Raw genomic sequence first — 19459 nt, forward strand, 5'->3', positions numbered from 1 at the left:
AGCATTAATCTCAAAGCACAGCTGTGCCTAAGTAAAATATGGCAAAAAGTGATGATGCAGAATTTATGCTGTTTACTCTTGCATGTAATATGAACACAATTGGAATCTCCTGCTGTTAGCCAGAAATATGAATCAGAGACCACATGTTCCTCCTAAAAGCAGCGCCAGTGTTAAACAGACCCCGGGCAGATTAAAATAGGCCATGCTCAACTTGTTCCTAGTTTGGTCAGAGTGCCAGTTCTGCATTGTCTTGCCCCTGGAAGGAAATCGGCCAGTAGTGCTGGTGATGAACAGCTCAGTGGCAATGAATTCTCTCCACGTTTGTTTATAACGTGCTTGGCTTTAGCCTTTCTTTTTCCTTCCCCCGCTCTTTTCTGATCTATCGCTTTTTTGGAGGTCTTAGTTTACTCTGGATCGCTCCTGTACATCTGGGCTATTTTTCAACTGACTCACTTGCATGGACTTATCAAGGCAAATGTGAGTTTAGTTACCTGCATAAGGCATACTGGCTGACTGCAGGCTGAAAAATGATCCTCAGTCACAACTTAAGTGTTTATTCAATCCAGGACTTATTATCAACTCTGTCAGTGGCTTGGTAGCGAAACTTTAGAAACGTGTTTGAGAGCCAGGTCAGTAGAGTGTTTGCTAATCCCTCTTAGTGGATAAAGCTATTTGGGAGCACACCAGGAGCCAGAAAACATCTGTTTAACATACAGATGGTATCAGATAAAACACTGGTATGGACAAAGACGAATCATCCCTGGGAGAGGTGCAGAAGTGCACATACGAGAATTTCCTTTTTAAAGCTGTGATTTGATGTTGGCGGTGCTCTCAACATATGTAGCAATGTCAAGTCCCCTCATAGCTGAGAACAATAAATTTAATTTGAACCACCAGTGTGGCCAATAAGCACGCATTCAGCTGACTGCTGATGATTTATAGTTTGTTCTGCTTCACTGACAGGGATGGTTCCAGCACAGGAGTCTTGGCATAAGCCGTAGATTTAGCAAAAAAGTCTAACATTTTTGGAAATATATTTGTTTCTATCCAACCCATAGTTAGACAAGATTTATATCCATTCCATCTCATTGTATTCAGAACATAGATCAGAGCTGCAAAAATTGGCTTCTTTGCTTTTTTCCCCTCCAAAAATTAGATGAGAAGATCGGTACCACTGTCATGTTTGCATGTCAAGAGTGGTGACAGAGCCAGAAGGCGATCAGCTTAGTATAGCATGAAGTCTGGCTCACCCCAGATTTAAGCATTTGTCTACTAATCCCTAATACAGCTCAGTAATTTATATGATGTATCTTTTAGTTTTGTTGTTTAGTTACAACAGTGCACATACCAGGCAGCCTCTATGAGGACATGATTTTTGAGCCGCTGCATGTGCTTAGTCACTGCCCCGAGTGGTTGCTGATCAAGAAATGACTCATCCTAAAACCAGTGTCTCATTTCTGTATATCTATATTTGCTTAACAAGATAAGATGCAATTACAGTACCCTCACGGGGAAGGGAGTGAACTTTCAAAATTCCTTTTGATTGAAATCAATAAAACAAAAAAGCAGTTCCACAGACTAAAAAATGACCGCCCTTATTCTTCATTTTCTTCTGCCCAAAGAACTCCTGCTGCACCCGCAGAAAGCTGACATGTGTGTGTCATTTATTGGCCACATGTACTGGAGTAAGAAGCACCCTGGAGAGGATTTGGAAAGAGCAAGCTGCGATGAAACATTGGATTTAGACAGTTTAAAGAAATTTGAATAACCAGGCCCCCTGTTCCTCCTTTTCAGCAGTCAATTTACAAACCACCAGGCTGGGCGTGTGGCAAGAGTGACGTCAGAGAGGAGAGAAAAGGAAGTGGGGTTTGAGTTAGAATTGATATGGCCTACATGTGTGTTGCCCTCCATGCGCATATGTGCCTCTCAAACTGGATTTAATATTCTGTGCTCATCCCCATTTGTCCAACTGTTAGCTTCAATTGTAGTTTGGCAAATGCTCATTGGACACAGTCGTATGCTAATGGAAGGTTAATGGAGGTTGTACAGTTCAGGGCCCTGTAACCTATCTTGTGTTCTGGGGTGCAACATGGCAGCTCAAGTTCACCCCATTTGTTTTTATAATTTGTCATCTGCAGCCATTTAACAGTGACATGAGAAAGAGGCGGTATACTCTGTAGAGAGGTTATAAGTGTTAAGCCATAGAAAGTAAGCCTCTGTCTTCTTGCCGTGCACACACAACTGGCCACGCTCCTTAGGGTTAGTGTGACCATAAAAATGACAAAAGTAATTTGGGGAGACACAGTGGGCTGAAGGGCTACCAGCTCCTGTTCCATGGAAACTTCATCACTAACCTCCATGCCTTATGGAAAAGCGTAACTAACTATTTAGTGCACAGATACCACAGGACACAGTAACTGATGGCGGCTGGGAGACATTACCTGACAGATAAGCTCTAAATAGCAAGATTTTACTGAGTTTTAAAACCCTGGTTACTTAGCAATCACACTTTTAAGTAGTTGATTGACAAATCATCAGCCAGCCTTGTGCATCTTATCTCATCTTTTGTCCTTGCTTCCACAATTACAGTACATCCGTGGCTTGATTCAATAGCAGCCCAGTGTTGAGGACAATTCACACAAGACCCCATGCAATTAACTTACTTATATTCCCCTTCCACTTGCCTCTTGCTTCTCTTTAATATGTTATCTTTACAAACATTCTCTCATTTCAACACTCACAGTTGTGTTTAGCCATTACCACTGACAACATGTGTCATTTGTATTTAAAGACCACCTATCAAACCCCGACCTGGCAATGATGTTTTGACACGTATTCCCCATGGAAACAGCATAACAAAGTCTCAGTACCATGAATGTACACACAGACACAGTGTCACAGTTTGGTAATCTAAGCTGTACCTGGGGCAGAAGTCACCTTGTCTGCTACATCAACAACAACAAGCGCTCCTTTCATGGGACAAGTCCTGTTCTGTTCAACCACAGGGATCTGTCAGAGGCATCTGGGAATAGTCCTGTCTGTCTTCCTTCCTCTCCTCCTGTCTTTTTCTCCCCCTCCCCCCAGCAAATAATTCACTCATCACCCCCCTCGTTATCTTGAACTAAATCTCAAGGTTATGTTTAAAGTTAGGGTTCATCATGGTGACACTGACTTAATGAAAGCAGGAACAAAGAGTCAAGTTAGATGTGTTACATTTGTGTAAATGTGATGGTTCTTGGGAATGTCTGAGTAAATTTTTTATTTTTTTTGCATTGTTTATCCCATAGAGTGCCAAGAGTCTTCAGAACAACAAGGATTCACGCATCCTGTGGGCTAAAGATGACTTTTTACTGACCACTGGCTTTGATATGGTGAGAAACTCTTAGATACAGCTTGTTATGTGTGTGTGAGTGTTTTTTTACTATAGGTAAACTTAATTCACTCTCAGCATTTTAAACAATGGAAGTAATGTACACTGTTAATGGTAATGGTAAAAGTCCCAGGCCTCCTCCTGTTTTGCCTCTCCTCTTCAGATGACAATGTATCTTAGTGAATATTACCATCAAACAACACCGCAAATGTCAATGGTGGCTACAATTATGAGCCCAATATGTTGAAAAAAGCAACTGATTGGTTTAACCTGTGTATGTATGCTCTATTCCTTAACTGTTGGTGTGAATTTCTGTGTCTACCTCTGTTCACAGTCATTACTGCTTAATGTTATTGTGTGTAGATGCGTGGTCGGGAGGTGAGGCTTTGGGACAGTAGGAAGCTGAGCTCTTCTGTCAGCACTGTGTCACTTGGCACTTCCAACGGGTGAGTACAGAATCAGTTTGTACCCCCCACCCCCCACCCTAAAAACTGACTGGCCCAGTCATGACACTGACAGTGTTATACTTTAATGTTTTGTCAGTCAGAGTCATGTGTTACAGAGTGTATCGCTGTGTGATCTGACATACTTAGCATACAGTGTATGAGTGTGGTATGTGAATAATAGTGTATGGTATTGCATATGTGGAATGATGTATGGAGGGCCTCCACACATTGTGAAGCTTCCTTGTGGCTGTATGTCCCGATGGGCAGGGAGACCTCCGAGAGCTCTGACACTGTCGCTCCACATTCCTGCCATTTCCTGGGTCAGAGCCACACACAGAGACTCCTATACTCCCTCTTAGCAAAGGAGAGAGTGTGTGCGAGAGTGTGCTCGGTGTCCCTCTGTCCATAACCACTGTGAAGGGTCAGGCAGCAGCAGTAGACACATTGACTCTTCTCCCTCCAGCTCACTGCTTGTCATTTCTTCCTCCTGACCTTTTCTAATCCCTTGGTTTATTTTTCCAAACACGGCTGCCGAGGATGGGAGGAGAGCAGGAGCGTGGCCGGGCTCCAGAGAGGAGAGGAATGGAACGATGGGGGAAGAAAGAGAACAGAGGGGGTGGGAGTGAGGACTTCTTTTGTCTGTTCCAGCTGATCCATTTTACTATAAACAGGTTGGCGGGCCAAGTCACTCCAAACCAGAGCTGACCTGACTTTGCCAGGTCATGCAGCATAATGTGGTGGATTAAATAAATTTATTATCATGATTATTACTGTAAAAAGGCAATGAGGTAGCACAGATTCCACATCTATTCTTTGGCACTGTCTGTATGTGTCCATGTTTGGTTACAGCAAGATCCAGAGAGTGTGAAGATGTACAAGGTAGATTTTTCTAAATAGTGAGAACAGTTTTTATTAACCCAAGACTATCGCAGGGAAGCAGTCATTGTTTTTCCTTCCCTTTGGAATTTGTGTGTGTGTGTGTATGTATGTGTGTGTGAGAGAGAGATGTTTAAGAGTTGACACAGCGGGGTCCTAAATAACAACCTCCGCTCTCCCTCCTCCCCATGCCCTCATGCTCGCCACTCATCTCCATTTCCTCCACTTCCTCTTTCATTTGAGTGAGAGACAGATAGTTGCCTGTCTGAGTGCCTCTTTGGAATCCATCGCATCGTTTGGAGCCAGCATACTTTTCATGGAAATGGAGAATATCTGATGCCACTGATGCCGCATTTTTAAAAAATGTTCTATTACCAAGGCAAATATGTTTTTTGTGTTATTCGTACTAGATGACCGGAGAAAATCCTCACAAGGCATATCAGGAGCTAGGTGTCTGCCAATACCCACAGTGTTAATTAGTTAATTTTATTGGAAGGTTTGTCTCCCTGGTGCTTTTACTCATAGACAGAGGAATGTTGAAGTTTACTTAAGAGTCTGTAGCCACTGTTTTGTAGGTGTGATGATGGCGCAACTGGAAGAGAATTTATCGACAGTGTGAGGATTTCTACTGTCCTGTTCATCTGGGGACAAGCTGTTAAGCATTCCTTATGCCTTCTTACTGAGCCTCAGTATTATTTTCTATGAATCTGTCTACACTTTATTAAATCAACAGAAGAGCAGATCATCTTGGATTTATTAAGTACCTTTCATTAGCTTGGAATTTTGTTTCCTGTATTTTGATACTAGTGAATTTGAAATACAGTGATTTTTCCATTGGACGTACAGTAATTGCAAGGGTGTGTGCTGAAGCGTCTGCAATATGTCCTGTGTTAAATCACTTCAATCATGCTATCATATGCCTGGATGGTGTGTCAGAGAGCTATCACTCCCAAGGCCACATCCCCTTCCAGATGCCTGCAGACCAGCACTGATATAAAACAGGTAGACAATCAAATGACAGATGAGACCTTGCCCTTTACTTCCATTCTTTCTTTTCTCCCTCCTTCTCATTTCTCACATCTTCTTTACCACAATATTGCCTTCACCCTTCTCTCTCCCAACTCTTCTTCTTTCCCTAATATTTTCAGTCATGCCTGAAAGATTTCTCTTTAAAATTTCACACTTTTAGTGTATTTTTTATTACATTATTATTTTATTATTGTTATTTTAATTATATATTTTTTATTTTTTCATCAAACTTATTATACATAGTCTCATTCATCTACTGAGATTTCCCTCTTCATCCTACACCCACCTCCTCCTTACTTCTTCCTCTTTCTAAATCTACTGTGGCTGTAGTTTTGACCAGGGTCCCTGTCTGGTCTTTTGACACAAGCTGCTGTTACAGGCCTAGGCTCTGTCTGGTAACCTCCGCAGTGGGAGGCATCCAAAACACTGTCAAAAATAAACAAAGCTTCAGGAGTTAAATTGAGGGGAAAATGCATTCACCACGTCCTATTCAGTCATATCCATCAAAGTGCTGGCCAAACACTTTATGAAGCTAAATCGCTCCTAGACGTAGCCTGCAATCAGCAGTGGCTGATAAGAGAAATGGCTGGTTTGTTTCTAGGTAATGGGCAAGGTCAAAATGTTTGTTATAGCTGACTGTTTACTCAGTCTTTCTGTATCTGTTTTTATCAATGTTTTATAATGTATCTGGGGAATTGAGGCTCGTGTCTGGGCCTCTTTCCAAGCATGCTAGCAACTATTTATTCAGTATCTCACTGTGCAGTGTAGTTTCTGAGGCAAAGGCACCATACTTTGTGTCATTCAGCTTGTTCTCCTCAGCAATGGGCTATCCTCAAGTTCCCTTTGGCCTTCAGGGTTTTAATTCTTTGTTTCTTGTTTGTTATCACGGTGGGTTTTCTGTGGATAATTTTGTTTTAGTTCAGCATTGCCTCAGTGCGTGTCTCTTGTGTGTGACGAAGCAGCTATGAAAAAGGCTAAATGCAATAATCAAAAGGAGACCTTGTCTCCATTTTTTTCTGCACTTGATAGATTGAACCATGAGCAGCTGAGGAAGCTCAAAGTCAAACATCCATAGTGGGGCATTTCCTCCCTGTCATTTTAGGCATGAGGTGCATATAAAGATGGATTTGTTCTTTTTTCTTGCCTGTTTTTAATTACAAGGGCCGTGGTAAACATGGTGTGTAATTGGAGCAGCGAGCTGGCTTGTATCAGGTTAGCTGTGCTCGTCCACAACATTCAGTAGGACTGTTTTCTTTGGAGTGTCACAACATGAAGAGGCCTGGGAGCATGAGCCAGTAAAATGGGGTTGTGGGTGGAATATAATTTGGATGGCGAATAATGGATAGGAAATGTTTATTTTTTGGTTGGGGTTGAAATGGAGACTGAAAGGCATGGAGGGTGTTGAGTCTGAGAGGGGTGTTTTTAACTATGTAAAGGTAGCTATTACGGCAGGCCCATTTTCCATGCAAGCTGCAGATCTGGACATTGGAGAACAGCATGGATCTGTGTGTACTGCTCTCTCCCTCATACTCTTCCCCCTATAAACCTGAATTATAATAATGAGTTTAATTGGGCCTCTAAGCCAGCTGCAATCAGCGAACTTTACAACTGGGCACGATTGCAACCAGCTTGCCGTGTAAATGCTTGAGACGTCATGATAATTATCCATACTCCCCTGCTTCAGCAGCAACACACACAGATTCACCACATTCTCAGAGTTAATACAGCAAGATCTTGATGATGCGTGCCTGTATAGTAGTGTGTAATTGTGTCATAAAGCTGACAGTGAGTTCTCAGAGGGTCAGTTGGTTAGGATTCAGCATGACAAAATGGTAACTTCAGAGAAAGTGCTGACTTTAAACCTAATGTCTGTAATAGTCCTTAGTTATTACTAATGTTCTGCTTCTCTCCTCAAGCACATGAACACATACAAGCGAACACATGTGCATGTACACACACACACACACACACACACACACATCTTCTACTACTCTTCATGTTGGTGTACCTCTTCGGTTCTGTCTTTTTTTCTGAGCATGACTCTGATTAAAACAGATCACTGTGACCTGGTACCTGCCAGTATCCAGCCTGCCGATTGGAGAAGACATAAGCTTGTCCCCTGAGAGCCGACCCCACTGTTTTCCCAACCCAGTCACGGGTTACACAATGAATTCACCCTCTGAGACGAGCAATGCTGACAGATTGTGCAGTTAGAGAGAGGTTTTGCGGTGGATGGATGGGAGGGCCCCAGGTGTGATGCATGTACTCGCTACCCCTGTTGACTCTCCTCAGTCTATTTCTCAGTGTTTTTCTACTGGGGTCGTGACTGAGAACAGGGCCCAGTCATTGGGTGTAATTGAGCCAAACTCCCTTTAATCAGACGGATTGAGAAGAGGCCTGCGCCCCAGAAGGGAACCAGCCTTTTACAGAACAGTCTCCCCCTTTCTCCCGTTGCAGCCCAGGCACTCTAAAATCAGTCCCAGCTGAAGGCTTTCCTGTGGGGATTAGGTGCAGCTGCAGCACTGCTAACCAAACCAAACCAGACCAAAAAAAAATAAAAATGCCACAGAATGTTTGAACGATAGTTTGACCTTGCTCCTTTCTCAGAGTTTACTTTCTAAGACAAAATGGAGCTTTGTTGTTTGGGACCAGCTCAGAAGCTGCGCGTGTTTAAGGTGGGGAGAAAGGCAAAACTGCAATCTTAAGGTGATCCTCAGGGTCAAGTCGACAGTTCAGCTGCTGCACCCCCTCTCCATGACGGCCTTGGGGGATGGTACAGGGTAAAGATGTGACCGCACACGCTCCGTCAAAGAACCTGAACTCTGTGTTCTGACAGCTGAAACATGGCGTCTGGAATCTGTTAGTCATTTGGGGTTTCAGTTTGTGATTCAGTAGAGGGGGAGTTTGACCAGGGAAAGAGGATGAAAAAGGAGGGGGAGGGAGCTCTGAAATCCCCTCTTATATGTTTTTTTTTTTCAGAGATATTGTCTCTCTGTTAGCTTTTATGGGCTTTCATGGAGGCTCATGTGGCAACCTCAACCTTACTCCATAACACCTCATTGGAGAAGTCCTCTGTTCCTCTTTTAAGCTCTGTGATAAACTAAAAGAGCAAATGTCCTATTATTCCTGGGCTCTGCTAACCTGTCAGAAATACAGCCATTATCCTTTAGTGAATCTTTTCTTTATCCTCATCTGGCCACCTATTAAACCTGTTGTCTGTTAACATTTGTCCCCCCATTCCTCCACATAATAAATGGAAACAGGGGGCTGAGTTTTCGAAGGTGCTGGTGTCTGGGATTCTAATTAAGTGTTTTTTTTTTTTTTTTTTAAGCAAAGCCTAATGGAGCCTTTCAGAACTGGTAAAAAAAAGACATGGAAGTATGTGGAGCGTTTGGCAGGGGATATTTAATATAATTCACAGAGGGTTTTGATTTCATCCCGCAGGTATGTGCTCAGCACTCCAGGGATCAGAAGGACCCTTTTGTGTGAACTCGCCACAGAAGGAAAAATAGAAGCCTCTCCCTCCCACCTTCAGCTACTTCGTTCCTTCCTACCTCCCCCTTCTCTTCTTCCATTAACCTTTACTCTTCTTTATTTTCTTTCATGGCTTAGGTTATGATTTCATGCAGACTAAACTGGAGAAGATTTGTCAGGGGAAGCTGCTCTGTATTATGTGGCAGTTTAGAATGTCTTAATTCTGTTAAGGTAACTGGACAAATGAGTCAAGTTTAAGGCTTTTTCTGGAACCTCACTGGAGACTGTGTCAGACTTCACTTTCCATCCTGTATAAAAACAGCAGTGGAGTTGCACTTGCAGCTGCAGATGTTGCTTTTCTCCAACATCTGGAAAAATGTCTTTTTTCCCTTTATTAATAATGCACTGGCAATAACATTTGGGATCTTTGCCCTACCAAAAGCTTTCACACTAGTTTGGGCCATCCCAAGTCCATTTCAGCACTTTTCTCCCCAGCTCTGTGGGGTAGATATCCAGTAGCTTAGCTCCTGATAGAGATGTAAGGAAGGCTGGGTTGGCAGAGGACACAGGGCTAAAGTGGAACCAGCACAGGCTATTATTCCCAACACATGGATGCAATGTTGGGAGATGAATAAACACACTGCTATTAACTATCAGTGCAAGGGGATAGTATTTGTGGATGAGCCACAATGGCAGGTTCAGGGATATCTTCCAAAGTAGGAATAGTTTGTGTCAAAATCCACAAGGTTGGATTGCCCCATTTGTTCTGGGATTATCTTTTGTTGCTTGTATACTTTTTCCAAACCTTCTGATATATCTATTTCATCTATTTGCTTTCAATTTCCCTTACTGTGCAATTTTTATTCAATTCATCTGCCATGTCTTACTCTTTTTCTGTTTACGCGTTCTTCCAAATCCCCCCACTTCCTCCACAACTCTCTGTCAACACATGTATTTGTTTTATAAGACTCATGATTGTCCCTTTCACGAGAGTCAGGAACCGTAGCACGGCAGAGCTCCCGTTTTTAAATCATGCCTCGTTTCTGGACGCCAGTCACCCCCTGGATTCCTGCCACCTCTCTCTGCTGTGGTAGAAAGAGCGATTTGAGCGATGGAGAGAAGTGTGTTTCCCATTAGTAGATGGTTTCCTCTGCCCTGCACCCCGCCCACCGCCACCCTGCAGCCTGGCCTCCACTGCTGCCTCTGGGACTGCTGCAGATTGGCAGCCTGTCACTGCACACCTCATAGCCTTACAAAGAATAATGAAAGTACAAAGGGAGTGATAGAGAGACTGCGATATTGATGCGAGCAGACAAGCAGGAGTTGCTCCTGCCCACATAATTTATATGTATAGACTTGCATATTCGCAGAGACAGAGATAGATGGGCCTTCTTAAATTACACAGACCAAAATAAAACTGAGATAAAATTTGTAGTAATTCAAACCTCCAAAAATGTTGTTAACATGAAAAACCATTAAACTTATAGCTGTTGAAGCTTCTAGTGCAATCTGTTTGTATTTTGACATTTCTGAGGTGTAGGGTCTGTATTCCAGTACACATGATGTTGCACTTGTATTGTCCCTTGAATTTAGACTCATCTCTTGATATGAATTGAATATGTATTTCTACATTCACTGTGCTGTCAGACATGACTGTGCCAAAACACCACCTCCAGTATATTTTCCAGATGAGGTGTTATTCTTGGATCATTGGATCATGATTTCTCACTTTGTCTTCCTCTATGCTTTAACCTTCCTTTCAGGTTGATCTTTATCTCATATGTCCATAACACACTGCAAATTTCTTACTGTACTTTTTTGCAAACCGTAACCGCCTCTCTCACTCCTGGAGACTTACCACACGTTGATGTCATCCTTTCTTGAAGATCCAATTATTCTTATGTTATTTTCTTCCATGGTCTACCAGGCTGTTTATAATTGCTGAGTTGCAGTGCATTCTTGATTCCTAAAAACCGATACCACTCGACACACTTAATTCAGATTTTTCAGCCACATGATGGCTTCTTTGTTCCTTCAGACTCCAATGAAAATGTCACAGGACATTTGATTATGTGTGTCTTAATTCTGTTGTGCATGAATTAATGATAATGTGAGACACACCTGCTCAAGAAACATCTGAGCAGCCAGTTGTCTCATTATTTTTAATGATTCAGTTCTTCTGAAGCTGAAACTTGGCACACCACAGTCATTGTTTGATTTCAGATCCAGCCACGAAAACAAAAAAACAAGTGTCACCGTCCAAATACCAATCTTGATTGCCAATAATGATGGCAAAGCTAATCTCATAATGTCTGAGCCAGTAACTTTTCCCATGTGCAAATGGTCTGTGTAATATCGGCACAGCACTCATCCACATCTGGAACTACAGCAAAACCAGCCCAACTTTCCTTCTTTTTTAAAGTGAGTTTGAGTGAGCAGACTTTTCCTATCGTTTAATAGAGAGAGCAGCTAAGGTGGATTGTCTGCTCATTGTATTCTCCTTTATGATAATGTTTCCATGATAGAAACCAGTGATCCTGGGCCACGTCGTTGGCAGGCCTGCTGTCTGAAAAGGAAACCCGAGAAAACAGAGGGAAATTCTTTAATAAAGAGGCTTCCTGATTGGTCAGTGGCAGGTGGGACACGTGCTCCTGGCTGATGTCACTTCCCATGTGGGCCCTATTTGTCTGCCCTCACTGTGGAAACATGTCAGTGTCAGTGAGGCAGGAGTAATATGCCACGCTCAGTTTAATGGGAAAAGTGCTGAGGCATGCTGCTGCTCATCGTCTGAGTGTGTGTGTGTGTATGTGTGTACTTTTCACTGGTCATATGATTGGATGCTCTAATGCCTCACTGTGTTTTCATGGTGTTGATGCACCAGAGGTTGAAACGTGCAGGTGGGTGTAGTGTACATATACAGTATGTACTATTATGTGTGTAGAGTGTGTACACTGTATGTGTACACACACTACTGAGTAGCAGATGAACAACAGAGAGGAAAAGAGCAAGGAAAGGACTGAACAGCATCACCGCCTGACGGATTTCACTCGTCGCTATGGAAATGTTATGACAACAAAAGCTGCTCTGCACCTGCATGGCCTCCTTGCTTATGTGTGTGTGTAGGTCTGCGTAAGTGCACTTGGCGTAAGCAGATTAAAAATTTTCATTAAAATGTAATTGGTGGGAGAGTTGAAGAGGTGGTGGTGGTGGCCAGGAAATAATTTCCCCATTGTGCAAAGCAAGATAGAGAGGGAGAAGAGAAGAAAAGGTGGAGGACCCTCAGGGGGAGCACCAGTTGGTCTTTAGTCTGTGTGCTCTTAAAGAAACCTCTGTGGATTTTCCTGCACTAACATCGACTGAAAGTCCTCGGTATGAGGCCAGCTAACATTATTTCAGCGAGGTCAATTAGTCAGCCAGCTATTATATGGGTGCTTTGTGCGAGGCTGGGGGGGTCAGGGGACTGAGTTGGGGACAAGTGGGAGGTAGAGGTCTTGTAAGAGTTGGGGGTGTAAGCCCTCTATTGTACCTTTGCCGCCTTTTGTCCTCTTTTTCCTCTGGCAAGAAAAGATGATGAGGAAAACATACTTCAGGTTTAAGTTTAAGGTGTTCCTTAGTTTTAATACTGCAACACTAATTTAGCATCTTAACCTGCCATTTCAAATTTACAGTAGCACCTGTTAAATTGTGGTGTTTGGCTGGAAATGGACCTGCGAGCGTTGCTGCAATAATTGGGTTAGGTAAACAGACCTACAAGGATGGTTGGGAAGGGGTGGTTTTCTATGGATGTCCTGTCTCCCATAAAGTTTGTGGACTTTCTCACCCATAGCTCCGATTGTGAAAGTCTCCTAAAAGTGGTTCCTGTCCCCATCCATTATCTACAGCACTTTACATGAGTTTTTGCAGTGCCATTAACCCGAACATAGGGGCACTTTTCCAATTCACTTTGCATGCTTGTGTGTGTGTGTGTGTGTGTGTGTGTGTGTGTGTGTTAAGGGCATTCGGAGCACAGGTGTCTCTCACACAGCAGCCCAACCGTGAGCTGGAGGGGCTGCATTCCTGCCAGAAAGCTGGATGGGTCAGTCACACACACACTAGCACACAGCTACATGCCATGCTGTCATATGCACATATGCATGCCTGGACGGATCTGCTGTTTCTTTACCTTTTTTCAGCACATGCAGACCATCGCCAAATAGTATTCATCATCACTCTGCAGGATTTGACAGGTGGAGTGACATAGACTTAATTAACCATGCCTTTACTCAGCCATGCATTCAGGCGCAGCATAGGTGATACTTTAACAAGATAGTACACTTAAAAACATACTTTTTGGTTTAATTCAGTTTAAATTTTCTTTAGCAGCCTGACTGTAATCATTGATCACTAATGTCTCTCTCGTTGGTTGGTCTGGCCAGTGTGATAACTACATAAACCTTCTTTTTTGCCACTGTAAAACAGACATTGTAAAGCTGCTATGCCTTCCTAGTTTTGTACCTACATGTTTACTGTATCCTGCTGTTTTTCCTCTCCACTGGGTTTCTTTATATGCCAGCTATGTGCATTGGGTCTTGGAGAGAGGGTGAAAGAGCAACTCCTTCACAAAGCACGTTAGACAAACATGTTTGACCAAAAGACCAGCCCAGAGAAACACGGGAGGCCCGGTTGCAGGGAAATATTTAAGGGACCACTTGTTCCTTAAAGGCCAAAAGGACAAAGCTGGTGAGCTGCTGGGCCTTTCACTCTGACCTGCCTGGGTGGTGTGCTAGGGGAACAAACCTTTCATCAGCACTGGACTGAAAAAAAAACACAGGCTTGATGGATGAATGGCGGTAAAAATTTATACACACGTGCGCTGATGAGGTGGCCTGTATTATTCTTAACTGTTTTCCACACATCCTGGCCATCATGGGCCATTCACGGTCCACTGCTGCAGTGAGGCTGTGGGGACTCAGCTGTGAGCTGGCAGGCTGTGCATTGTCTCCACAGTCAGCTACGAGCTAACTACTGTGCAAACTAACACAGGGGCATAAACACATACATCAAATTCAGTCACTCATGTCATCTAATTTTTTTTATGCCTAGCATTAGTCCTTTGTCAACATATGTCTTTACTTTGAACGGAGTGATGTACGTCTGACCTCATCCAACCTACTGGCCTTCAGAAATGACACTCTGCTGCTCTGTTCAGTGTTAGTTAGAGACGTCATATCGCCCCAGTGTTTGTTCTAGCAGTATCTGTCCCCATTATGTGATAGTATTGGACTCCAGCTTTTTATTTCTCACTTCCAACTTTTTCCTTTCTCAAAGAAAAACTCAAATGTTTTCAGTTATTTTTTACAAAGTATTTGAAGTTTTGACAGTTTGCATTGTCTCATAGCAACTTTCATGTTGCTTCCAGGGCCTGACTGGAAAAAACATTAGCAAGATCTTTCACAATGTGGCAAATTCTGCCTGATTTTATGCTTTTGTTCAAGTGGTATCTGAGCAATTCTGTAGTGACAGAGATGCTTTTTATAAACCTGGTCTTTGCTCCACTTAGACCATGCACAGCTCACATATACTGTTCTAAAGGTGCTAGGTAGAAAATTTTGTCTCCTATGCTTGAAACAAAATATTTTGTAGAGTTTCATCTGACCATATTGGATAGCAAAATTGTTTATACCCATTCCATATGGCCACACTTGCGGTGTGAAAAGCCTGTCATAATACAGAGATAGAGATAACTGCGCACACTTTCGGAGAGTCTCTCCTCAAAGGCATTCCACTTAGTTGAAAGCACAAAGTAGTTGTGTGACGAATCAAAATAAAATCTTGAGAAATGAGTTCAAGTCCTTTGTATTGTCTTACCTCTGCACACCTGGCCAAGCATTGTATAAACTAGGCATGCTTGTCTGATCATTGGTCTCATAAAAGTTACAAAAAATGTCAGATGCAGTCCCCCCTAATTTTGACATCCAAAAGGTGTGGTTGTAGGTGGCTTTAAATGCATTTCAACAGTGCAGCAGCACGGTTTTTATATTTACTGAACACTGACATTTTCTACTTCCTGTTCTTATAGAGATATTTACCCTGTGTTGAGAACTTGTAGATATATAGACAGTACTTTGAGCTTGTTTGTCAGAGGAGGAGCCCACAGTTTAATGACACATTGAGACTAATAAGCTTTCACTAACATGCGTTATACAGTGCCACAACCATTCCACCTTAGCTGTTACTCGTTTTTCCCCTCTCATCTAACTTCATCTCTTTGTGTTTCGACCATAATGAAGAAGGGAATGTGAGACACTGAAACAGGAGTGGAGCACCACTGCCTGCCAACCACATGCTGCAGAAACCAAGATTGTTAAAAGACATACGGCCTTGGAATAACACACATGAACACACACGAGCATCTCCTAACCTAAAGTCTGCAGTGATTGGAGTAAGTCCCATGAAAATAGATGTAAAGGATGGGATGCTTAGGAAGACAGAGAGACAGACAGACAGGGACAGAGGGAAAGAGAGATGGACAGAAAGAAAAAGAGGGGGAAAAAAATATGTGTTGGCTGCTTGGATGGAGTTGGCACCGCATGCTCTGCTCCTGACCTTTAGTGGGTTTGTGTAAATTATATCCTTTACGAGGGAAAATATGTGGCGGTTGAACTGGAGAGACCCCCTCCTCCTCTCTTCATCTCTGTCTGCTGTCTTTTACTCTCTTGCAGGAGTGCTCCATACATCTTTCAGCCCCCACCCCCACCCCCACCCCCATCCCTTCTCTCTTCATGCCTTCCTCCTTATCTTGCTCGCAGTATTCATTCCTTTGTTTTATTAAGTTGTTTCCCTTTCTGGTCACGCCATAGTAACTCCAGCCCTTATTTTATCCATTCATCATCTCGTCCTTCTCCTTCTCAGCCCTCTACTTTTATGTCTCTATATCACCCCTGCCCCCCATCCGTCTCCCTTCTCTTTCTCCCTCCCCACAGTCATGCTATTTTCTGCTGCGCCTGGAGGATACATTTAGATTGTGGTCACTTGTGAAGTGATGGCTACATTAGCGGGAGGGGGGGTCTGGTGAATCGCTACCTTCTCTTAGCCACAGTGGGCTCCATGCAGGCTGATGCAGACTTTCCACTGGGGTGAACCCATCGACATGGGGTGCCTACCAGGGAGCTCAGCCACCGTGCCCGCACCCCCAGGCCACAGCCCGGGCTGGCAGGCACCCACACAGGCACGCGGCGTCAGGCTGCCCAGCGGGTGTCCCTGTTTATGTTTGTCTTGTGTGGTGGCTAGTTTCTCACTGTGCAGTAGTGACCATAGCACCACCCAGCCCGGCACACCACCCTCTCTCCAAGAAATGCCCTCTCCGACCCTGGCCAAGCCCCGGACAGTTGTGGGCTGTAAAAGGCCCTTGGCATCTGTCGCTGCAACTGGACTGGATCAGAGGTCGGCTGTGGCTGCGGATCCACATACTGAGTTAGTGACGAGCTTAGGCCATACTTAAAGGACCATACTGGTGGTTTTGCGTGTTTTAGCTCATGAAATACAAATTGTGTATACTTAAAATTACTGCCTATCATTTACCAAAACATACCGTAAATCTTTAGGTTGTCTTGCTTAGTCCAGCATGAAAATCAGCTTGCACCGACTTGAAACTGGCATTGGATAGCTAATCATTTGCAGGGACCACTTAGTCCACTTAATTTTGGTGTAAAAGATATGTTATTGTTGCTTCAGTGCTGCAAATTCAGCTGCAAACGGGTACACTTCTGAAAACTCTTTGTTGTGCATTCGAAGAAGCTCAGGCATCTGAGATTTGAGAGTTGTTACTGAAAAGCATTTGATTCATGAGCTGAGTTGTGGGAGAGATAAACAAAAAGCAAACATTCATGTGGTCAATTGTGCATGTTGTGAAAAGAATGAAATTTATTCAGTTTATGTAAAAAAAAGAAAAAGAAAAAAGAAACCACAAACAAAACATTTGCTGCTTGGCTGCTGACTGTCAAACTCAAAGAGTTCATTCTCAAGTGCCTCTTTGAATGCAAACAAGGAAGACTTTTTGGAAGCAATCCCTACTCACAACTGCGTTTACATATATAACAATTATGTAACTTTGAGAAATCTAAATAAAAGCTTTGTCCACCACACCACATATCATACAAGCTGTGCTGTGTACAGTTTTCACCCCATCCTATTGTAGCCCATCCATGGGATTTTAGAGTTATTTGTTGCCTAAGGAGGTTTGGAGTGAGTTGGGAAACATTGTTAATGTGATTAACATACATTGTCACCATGCATAATGGGACAGTAATCTGCGTTTTCATTTTGTAAAAAAGAAATGTGCAACTTATCTCAGATGACAGTTTTTTACTGTTATCTTTGAACAGGATCAACATTTTTATCAAGCTCTGCTCACTTCTGATATCTTTTGCACAACTTTACCATTGCTCTCAAAGAGTACCCCATACACAAACAAGGCTTATAACACTGGTGACTTAAAGCAACACTGTGTGACTTTTGCTGAGCAGCTGCAACAGTGACCTCTGGAGCCACAAGTGGTAATTGCAGAACACTGGTGCATTAAATTCTATCGATTCTATTCTATTGAGTCTGGGCAGTTATGGGTGCTGAAAACAGCGTACCCCTGGAAGGTAACGTATACCTATCAGTCGCTCAGGCAACAAACACAAAGTCCATTGAAGGGGGTAATTAGTAACAGAAAGAATTGCAGAGCTAGCTTCTTCTGTGTGTGACGTACTGCTTAAAAGTGTTACACACTACTCACAGGAGATTGTACCCACTCAGCCCCGCTGACATAGTGCAAGAACAGGCCTTTGGGGTGTGGAGTGGGAATGAAAGAGACACTGCTCTCCTTATTGCAAGTCAGCATATCACCAAATGATTTGGAAGCTGTAAAATATTTGCATAATGTTGCTTTAACATCTATAAAAGAACGTGTGTGTATTTGTCCATGTTTAGCCCCAACTGGTCAGGATATGTAAACCAGCCCCCTAATTACCAGACAGCAGCCTGTAAAAATCAGCCTTATCCTGTTCTGTTACTCATTCGCCGGCTCACTACTAATCAGCATCCAGACACTTGTGACTGTCCAGACCCTCCCCGCGGACAGGATTAGCAGATCAGCACTTTGCGCGTTTGAGTGTAATGACTCATTCCGAAACACACCCCCTTCCCTCTGAGTGTTATTAACTGTGAGGAACAAACAGGTGTTTGTTGGCCGGAAGTTCATGGCTCATTCCCGTTGGGTTAGAGTTCACATGCAGGGGTCAGAGGTCAGGTGGCCTCAGCCCTGTGGCAGCGGGATGTTTGAGACGACCATTATTCTCTGCTAGTGAACATTTGTGTTTGGGCTACATGTGGATGTGTGTTTGGGGGAAATGGAATTAGTGTGACTGATGTGGATTACTGAAGTCAACCTGTCTGCCAGAACACATGCTCGTGCAGACACAGTTTAAGTCAGTTGTATAACACACTTTCAGCTTGTTATCCCTGTATCATGCAATCATCTTTGAAAATAATATGTCAGGAGCAGCTTTGTGTAACATATGAAAATTCTTCATGTAAGCTTCTGAAATTTACTCGTAGCATCTGATCCACTTACACATGTATGGAGGGGGTTCCTATCTTGGAAGAGATGTATGTAAATCATGCTGTCTACCACAGAGACACAATGAGCACCTACTGTGATGAAAAGGATTACAGGCACATAATCCGTGCCTGTCGCCACCTTGCACTCACCACACACATATGCACACACACACACACGATTCTCCAATGGTGTAGAAATAATTTAAATCCAACTTGAATAATATACAGTATTCCACTCCTAAGTGCTGACCTGTAGGTTTCTTAAAGTGGTATTATTTTATTTCCAAAATGTGAGTTTTATTCCTCTGGTGTTAGTAGATCTTATCTTATAATTTGAATGGGATTTTCCTTTTTTCTTTACTTGCCTGTACCCGTAGTATGCCCACCCACGTTATAGTGTAGTTCAGCTCAGTTTGAGATTACACAGGAGCTCCAGCCACAAACAACGTGGAATCTGCAGATGTGTATACACAGCACAGTCATGATGCAAGTAGAGTTTGAAAGTTAGCCCAGGATGTGTACACAGCAGCTTTTGATGAATGTCTTCTGGTGTCTTCAGGGGGATGTATCAGAGCCCTGAATGCTTGACCCAAAGAACCTTTGGCTGCCTTGCTGTTGATGTGCTGCTCTAAAGTTATGTTAGAAAGTTGCATAGACATTGTGCTTCTGCTGTTGTGTT

At 43.1% G+C, this 19459-nt stretch overlaps 2 protein-coding genes across 2 annotated transcripts in view; both read left to right on the forward strand.

Moving 5' to 3' along the window:
• Positions 1-19459, forward strand: part of pam16 (presequence translocase associated motor 16) — a 359227-nt gene that overhangs the window by 276079 nt on the left and 63689 nt on the right. The gene's annotated exons all lie outside the window — the stretch shown is intronic.
• Positions 1-19459, forward strand: part of coro7 (coronin 7) — a 106279-nt gene that overhangs the window by 26909 nt on the left and 59911 nt on the right. Inside the window, exons 8-9 of the mRNA XM_018680836.2 lie at positions 3288-3371; positions 3734-3816. Of these exons, the coding sequence (XP_018536352.1) occupies positions 3288-3371; positions 3734-3816 (167 nt within the window). The remainder of the gene's footprint in view (positions 1-3287; positions 3372-3733; positions 3817-19459) is intronic.

The sequence above is a fragment of the Lates calcarifer genome, linkage group LG11, assembly GCF_001640805.2.
Source record: "Lates calcarifer isolate ASB-BC8 linkage group LG11, TLL_Latcal_v3, whole genome shotgun sequence".
NCBI lineage: Eukaryota > Metazoa > Chordata > Actinopteri > Centropomidae > Lates > Lates calcarifer.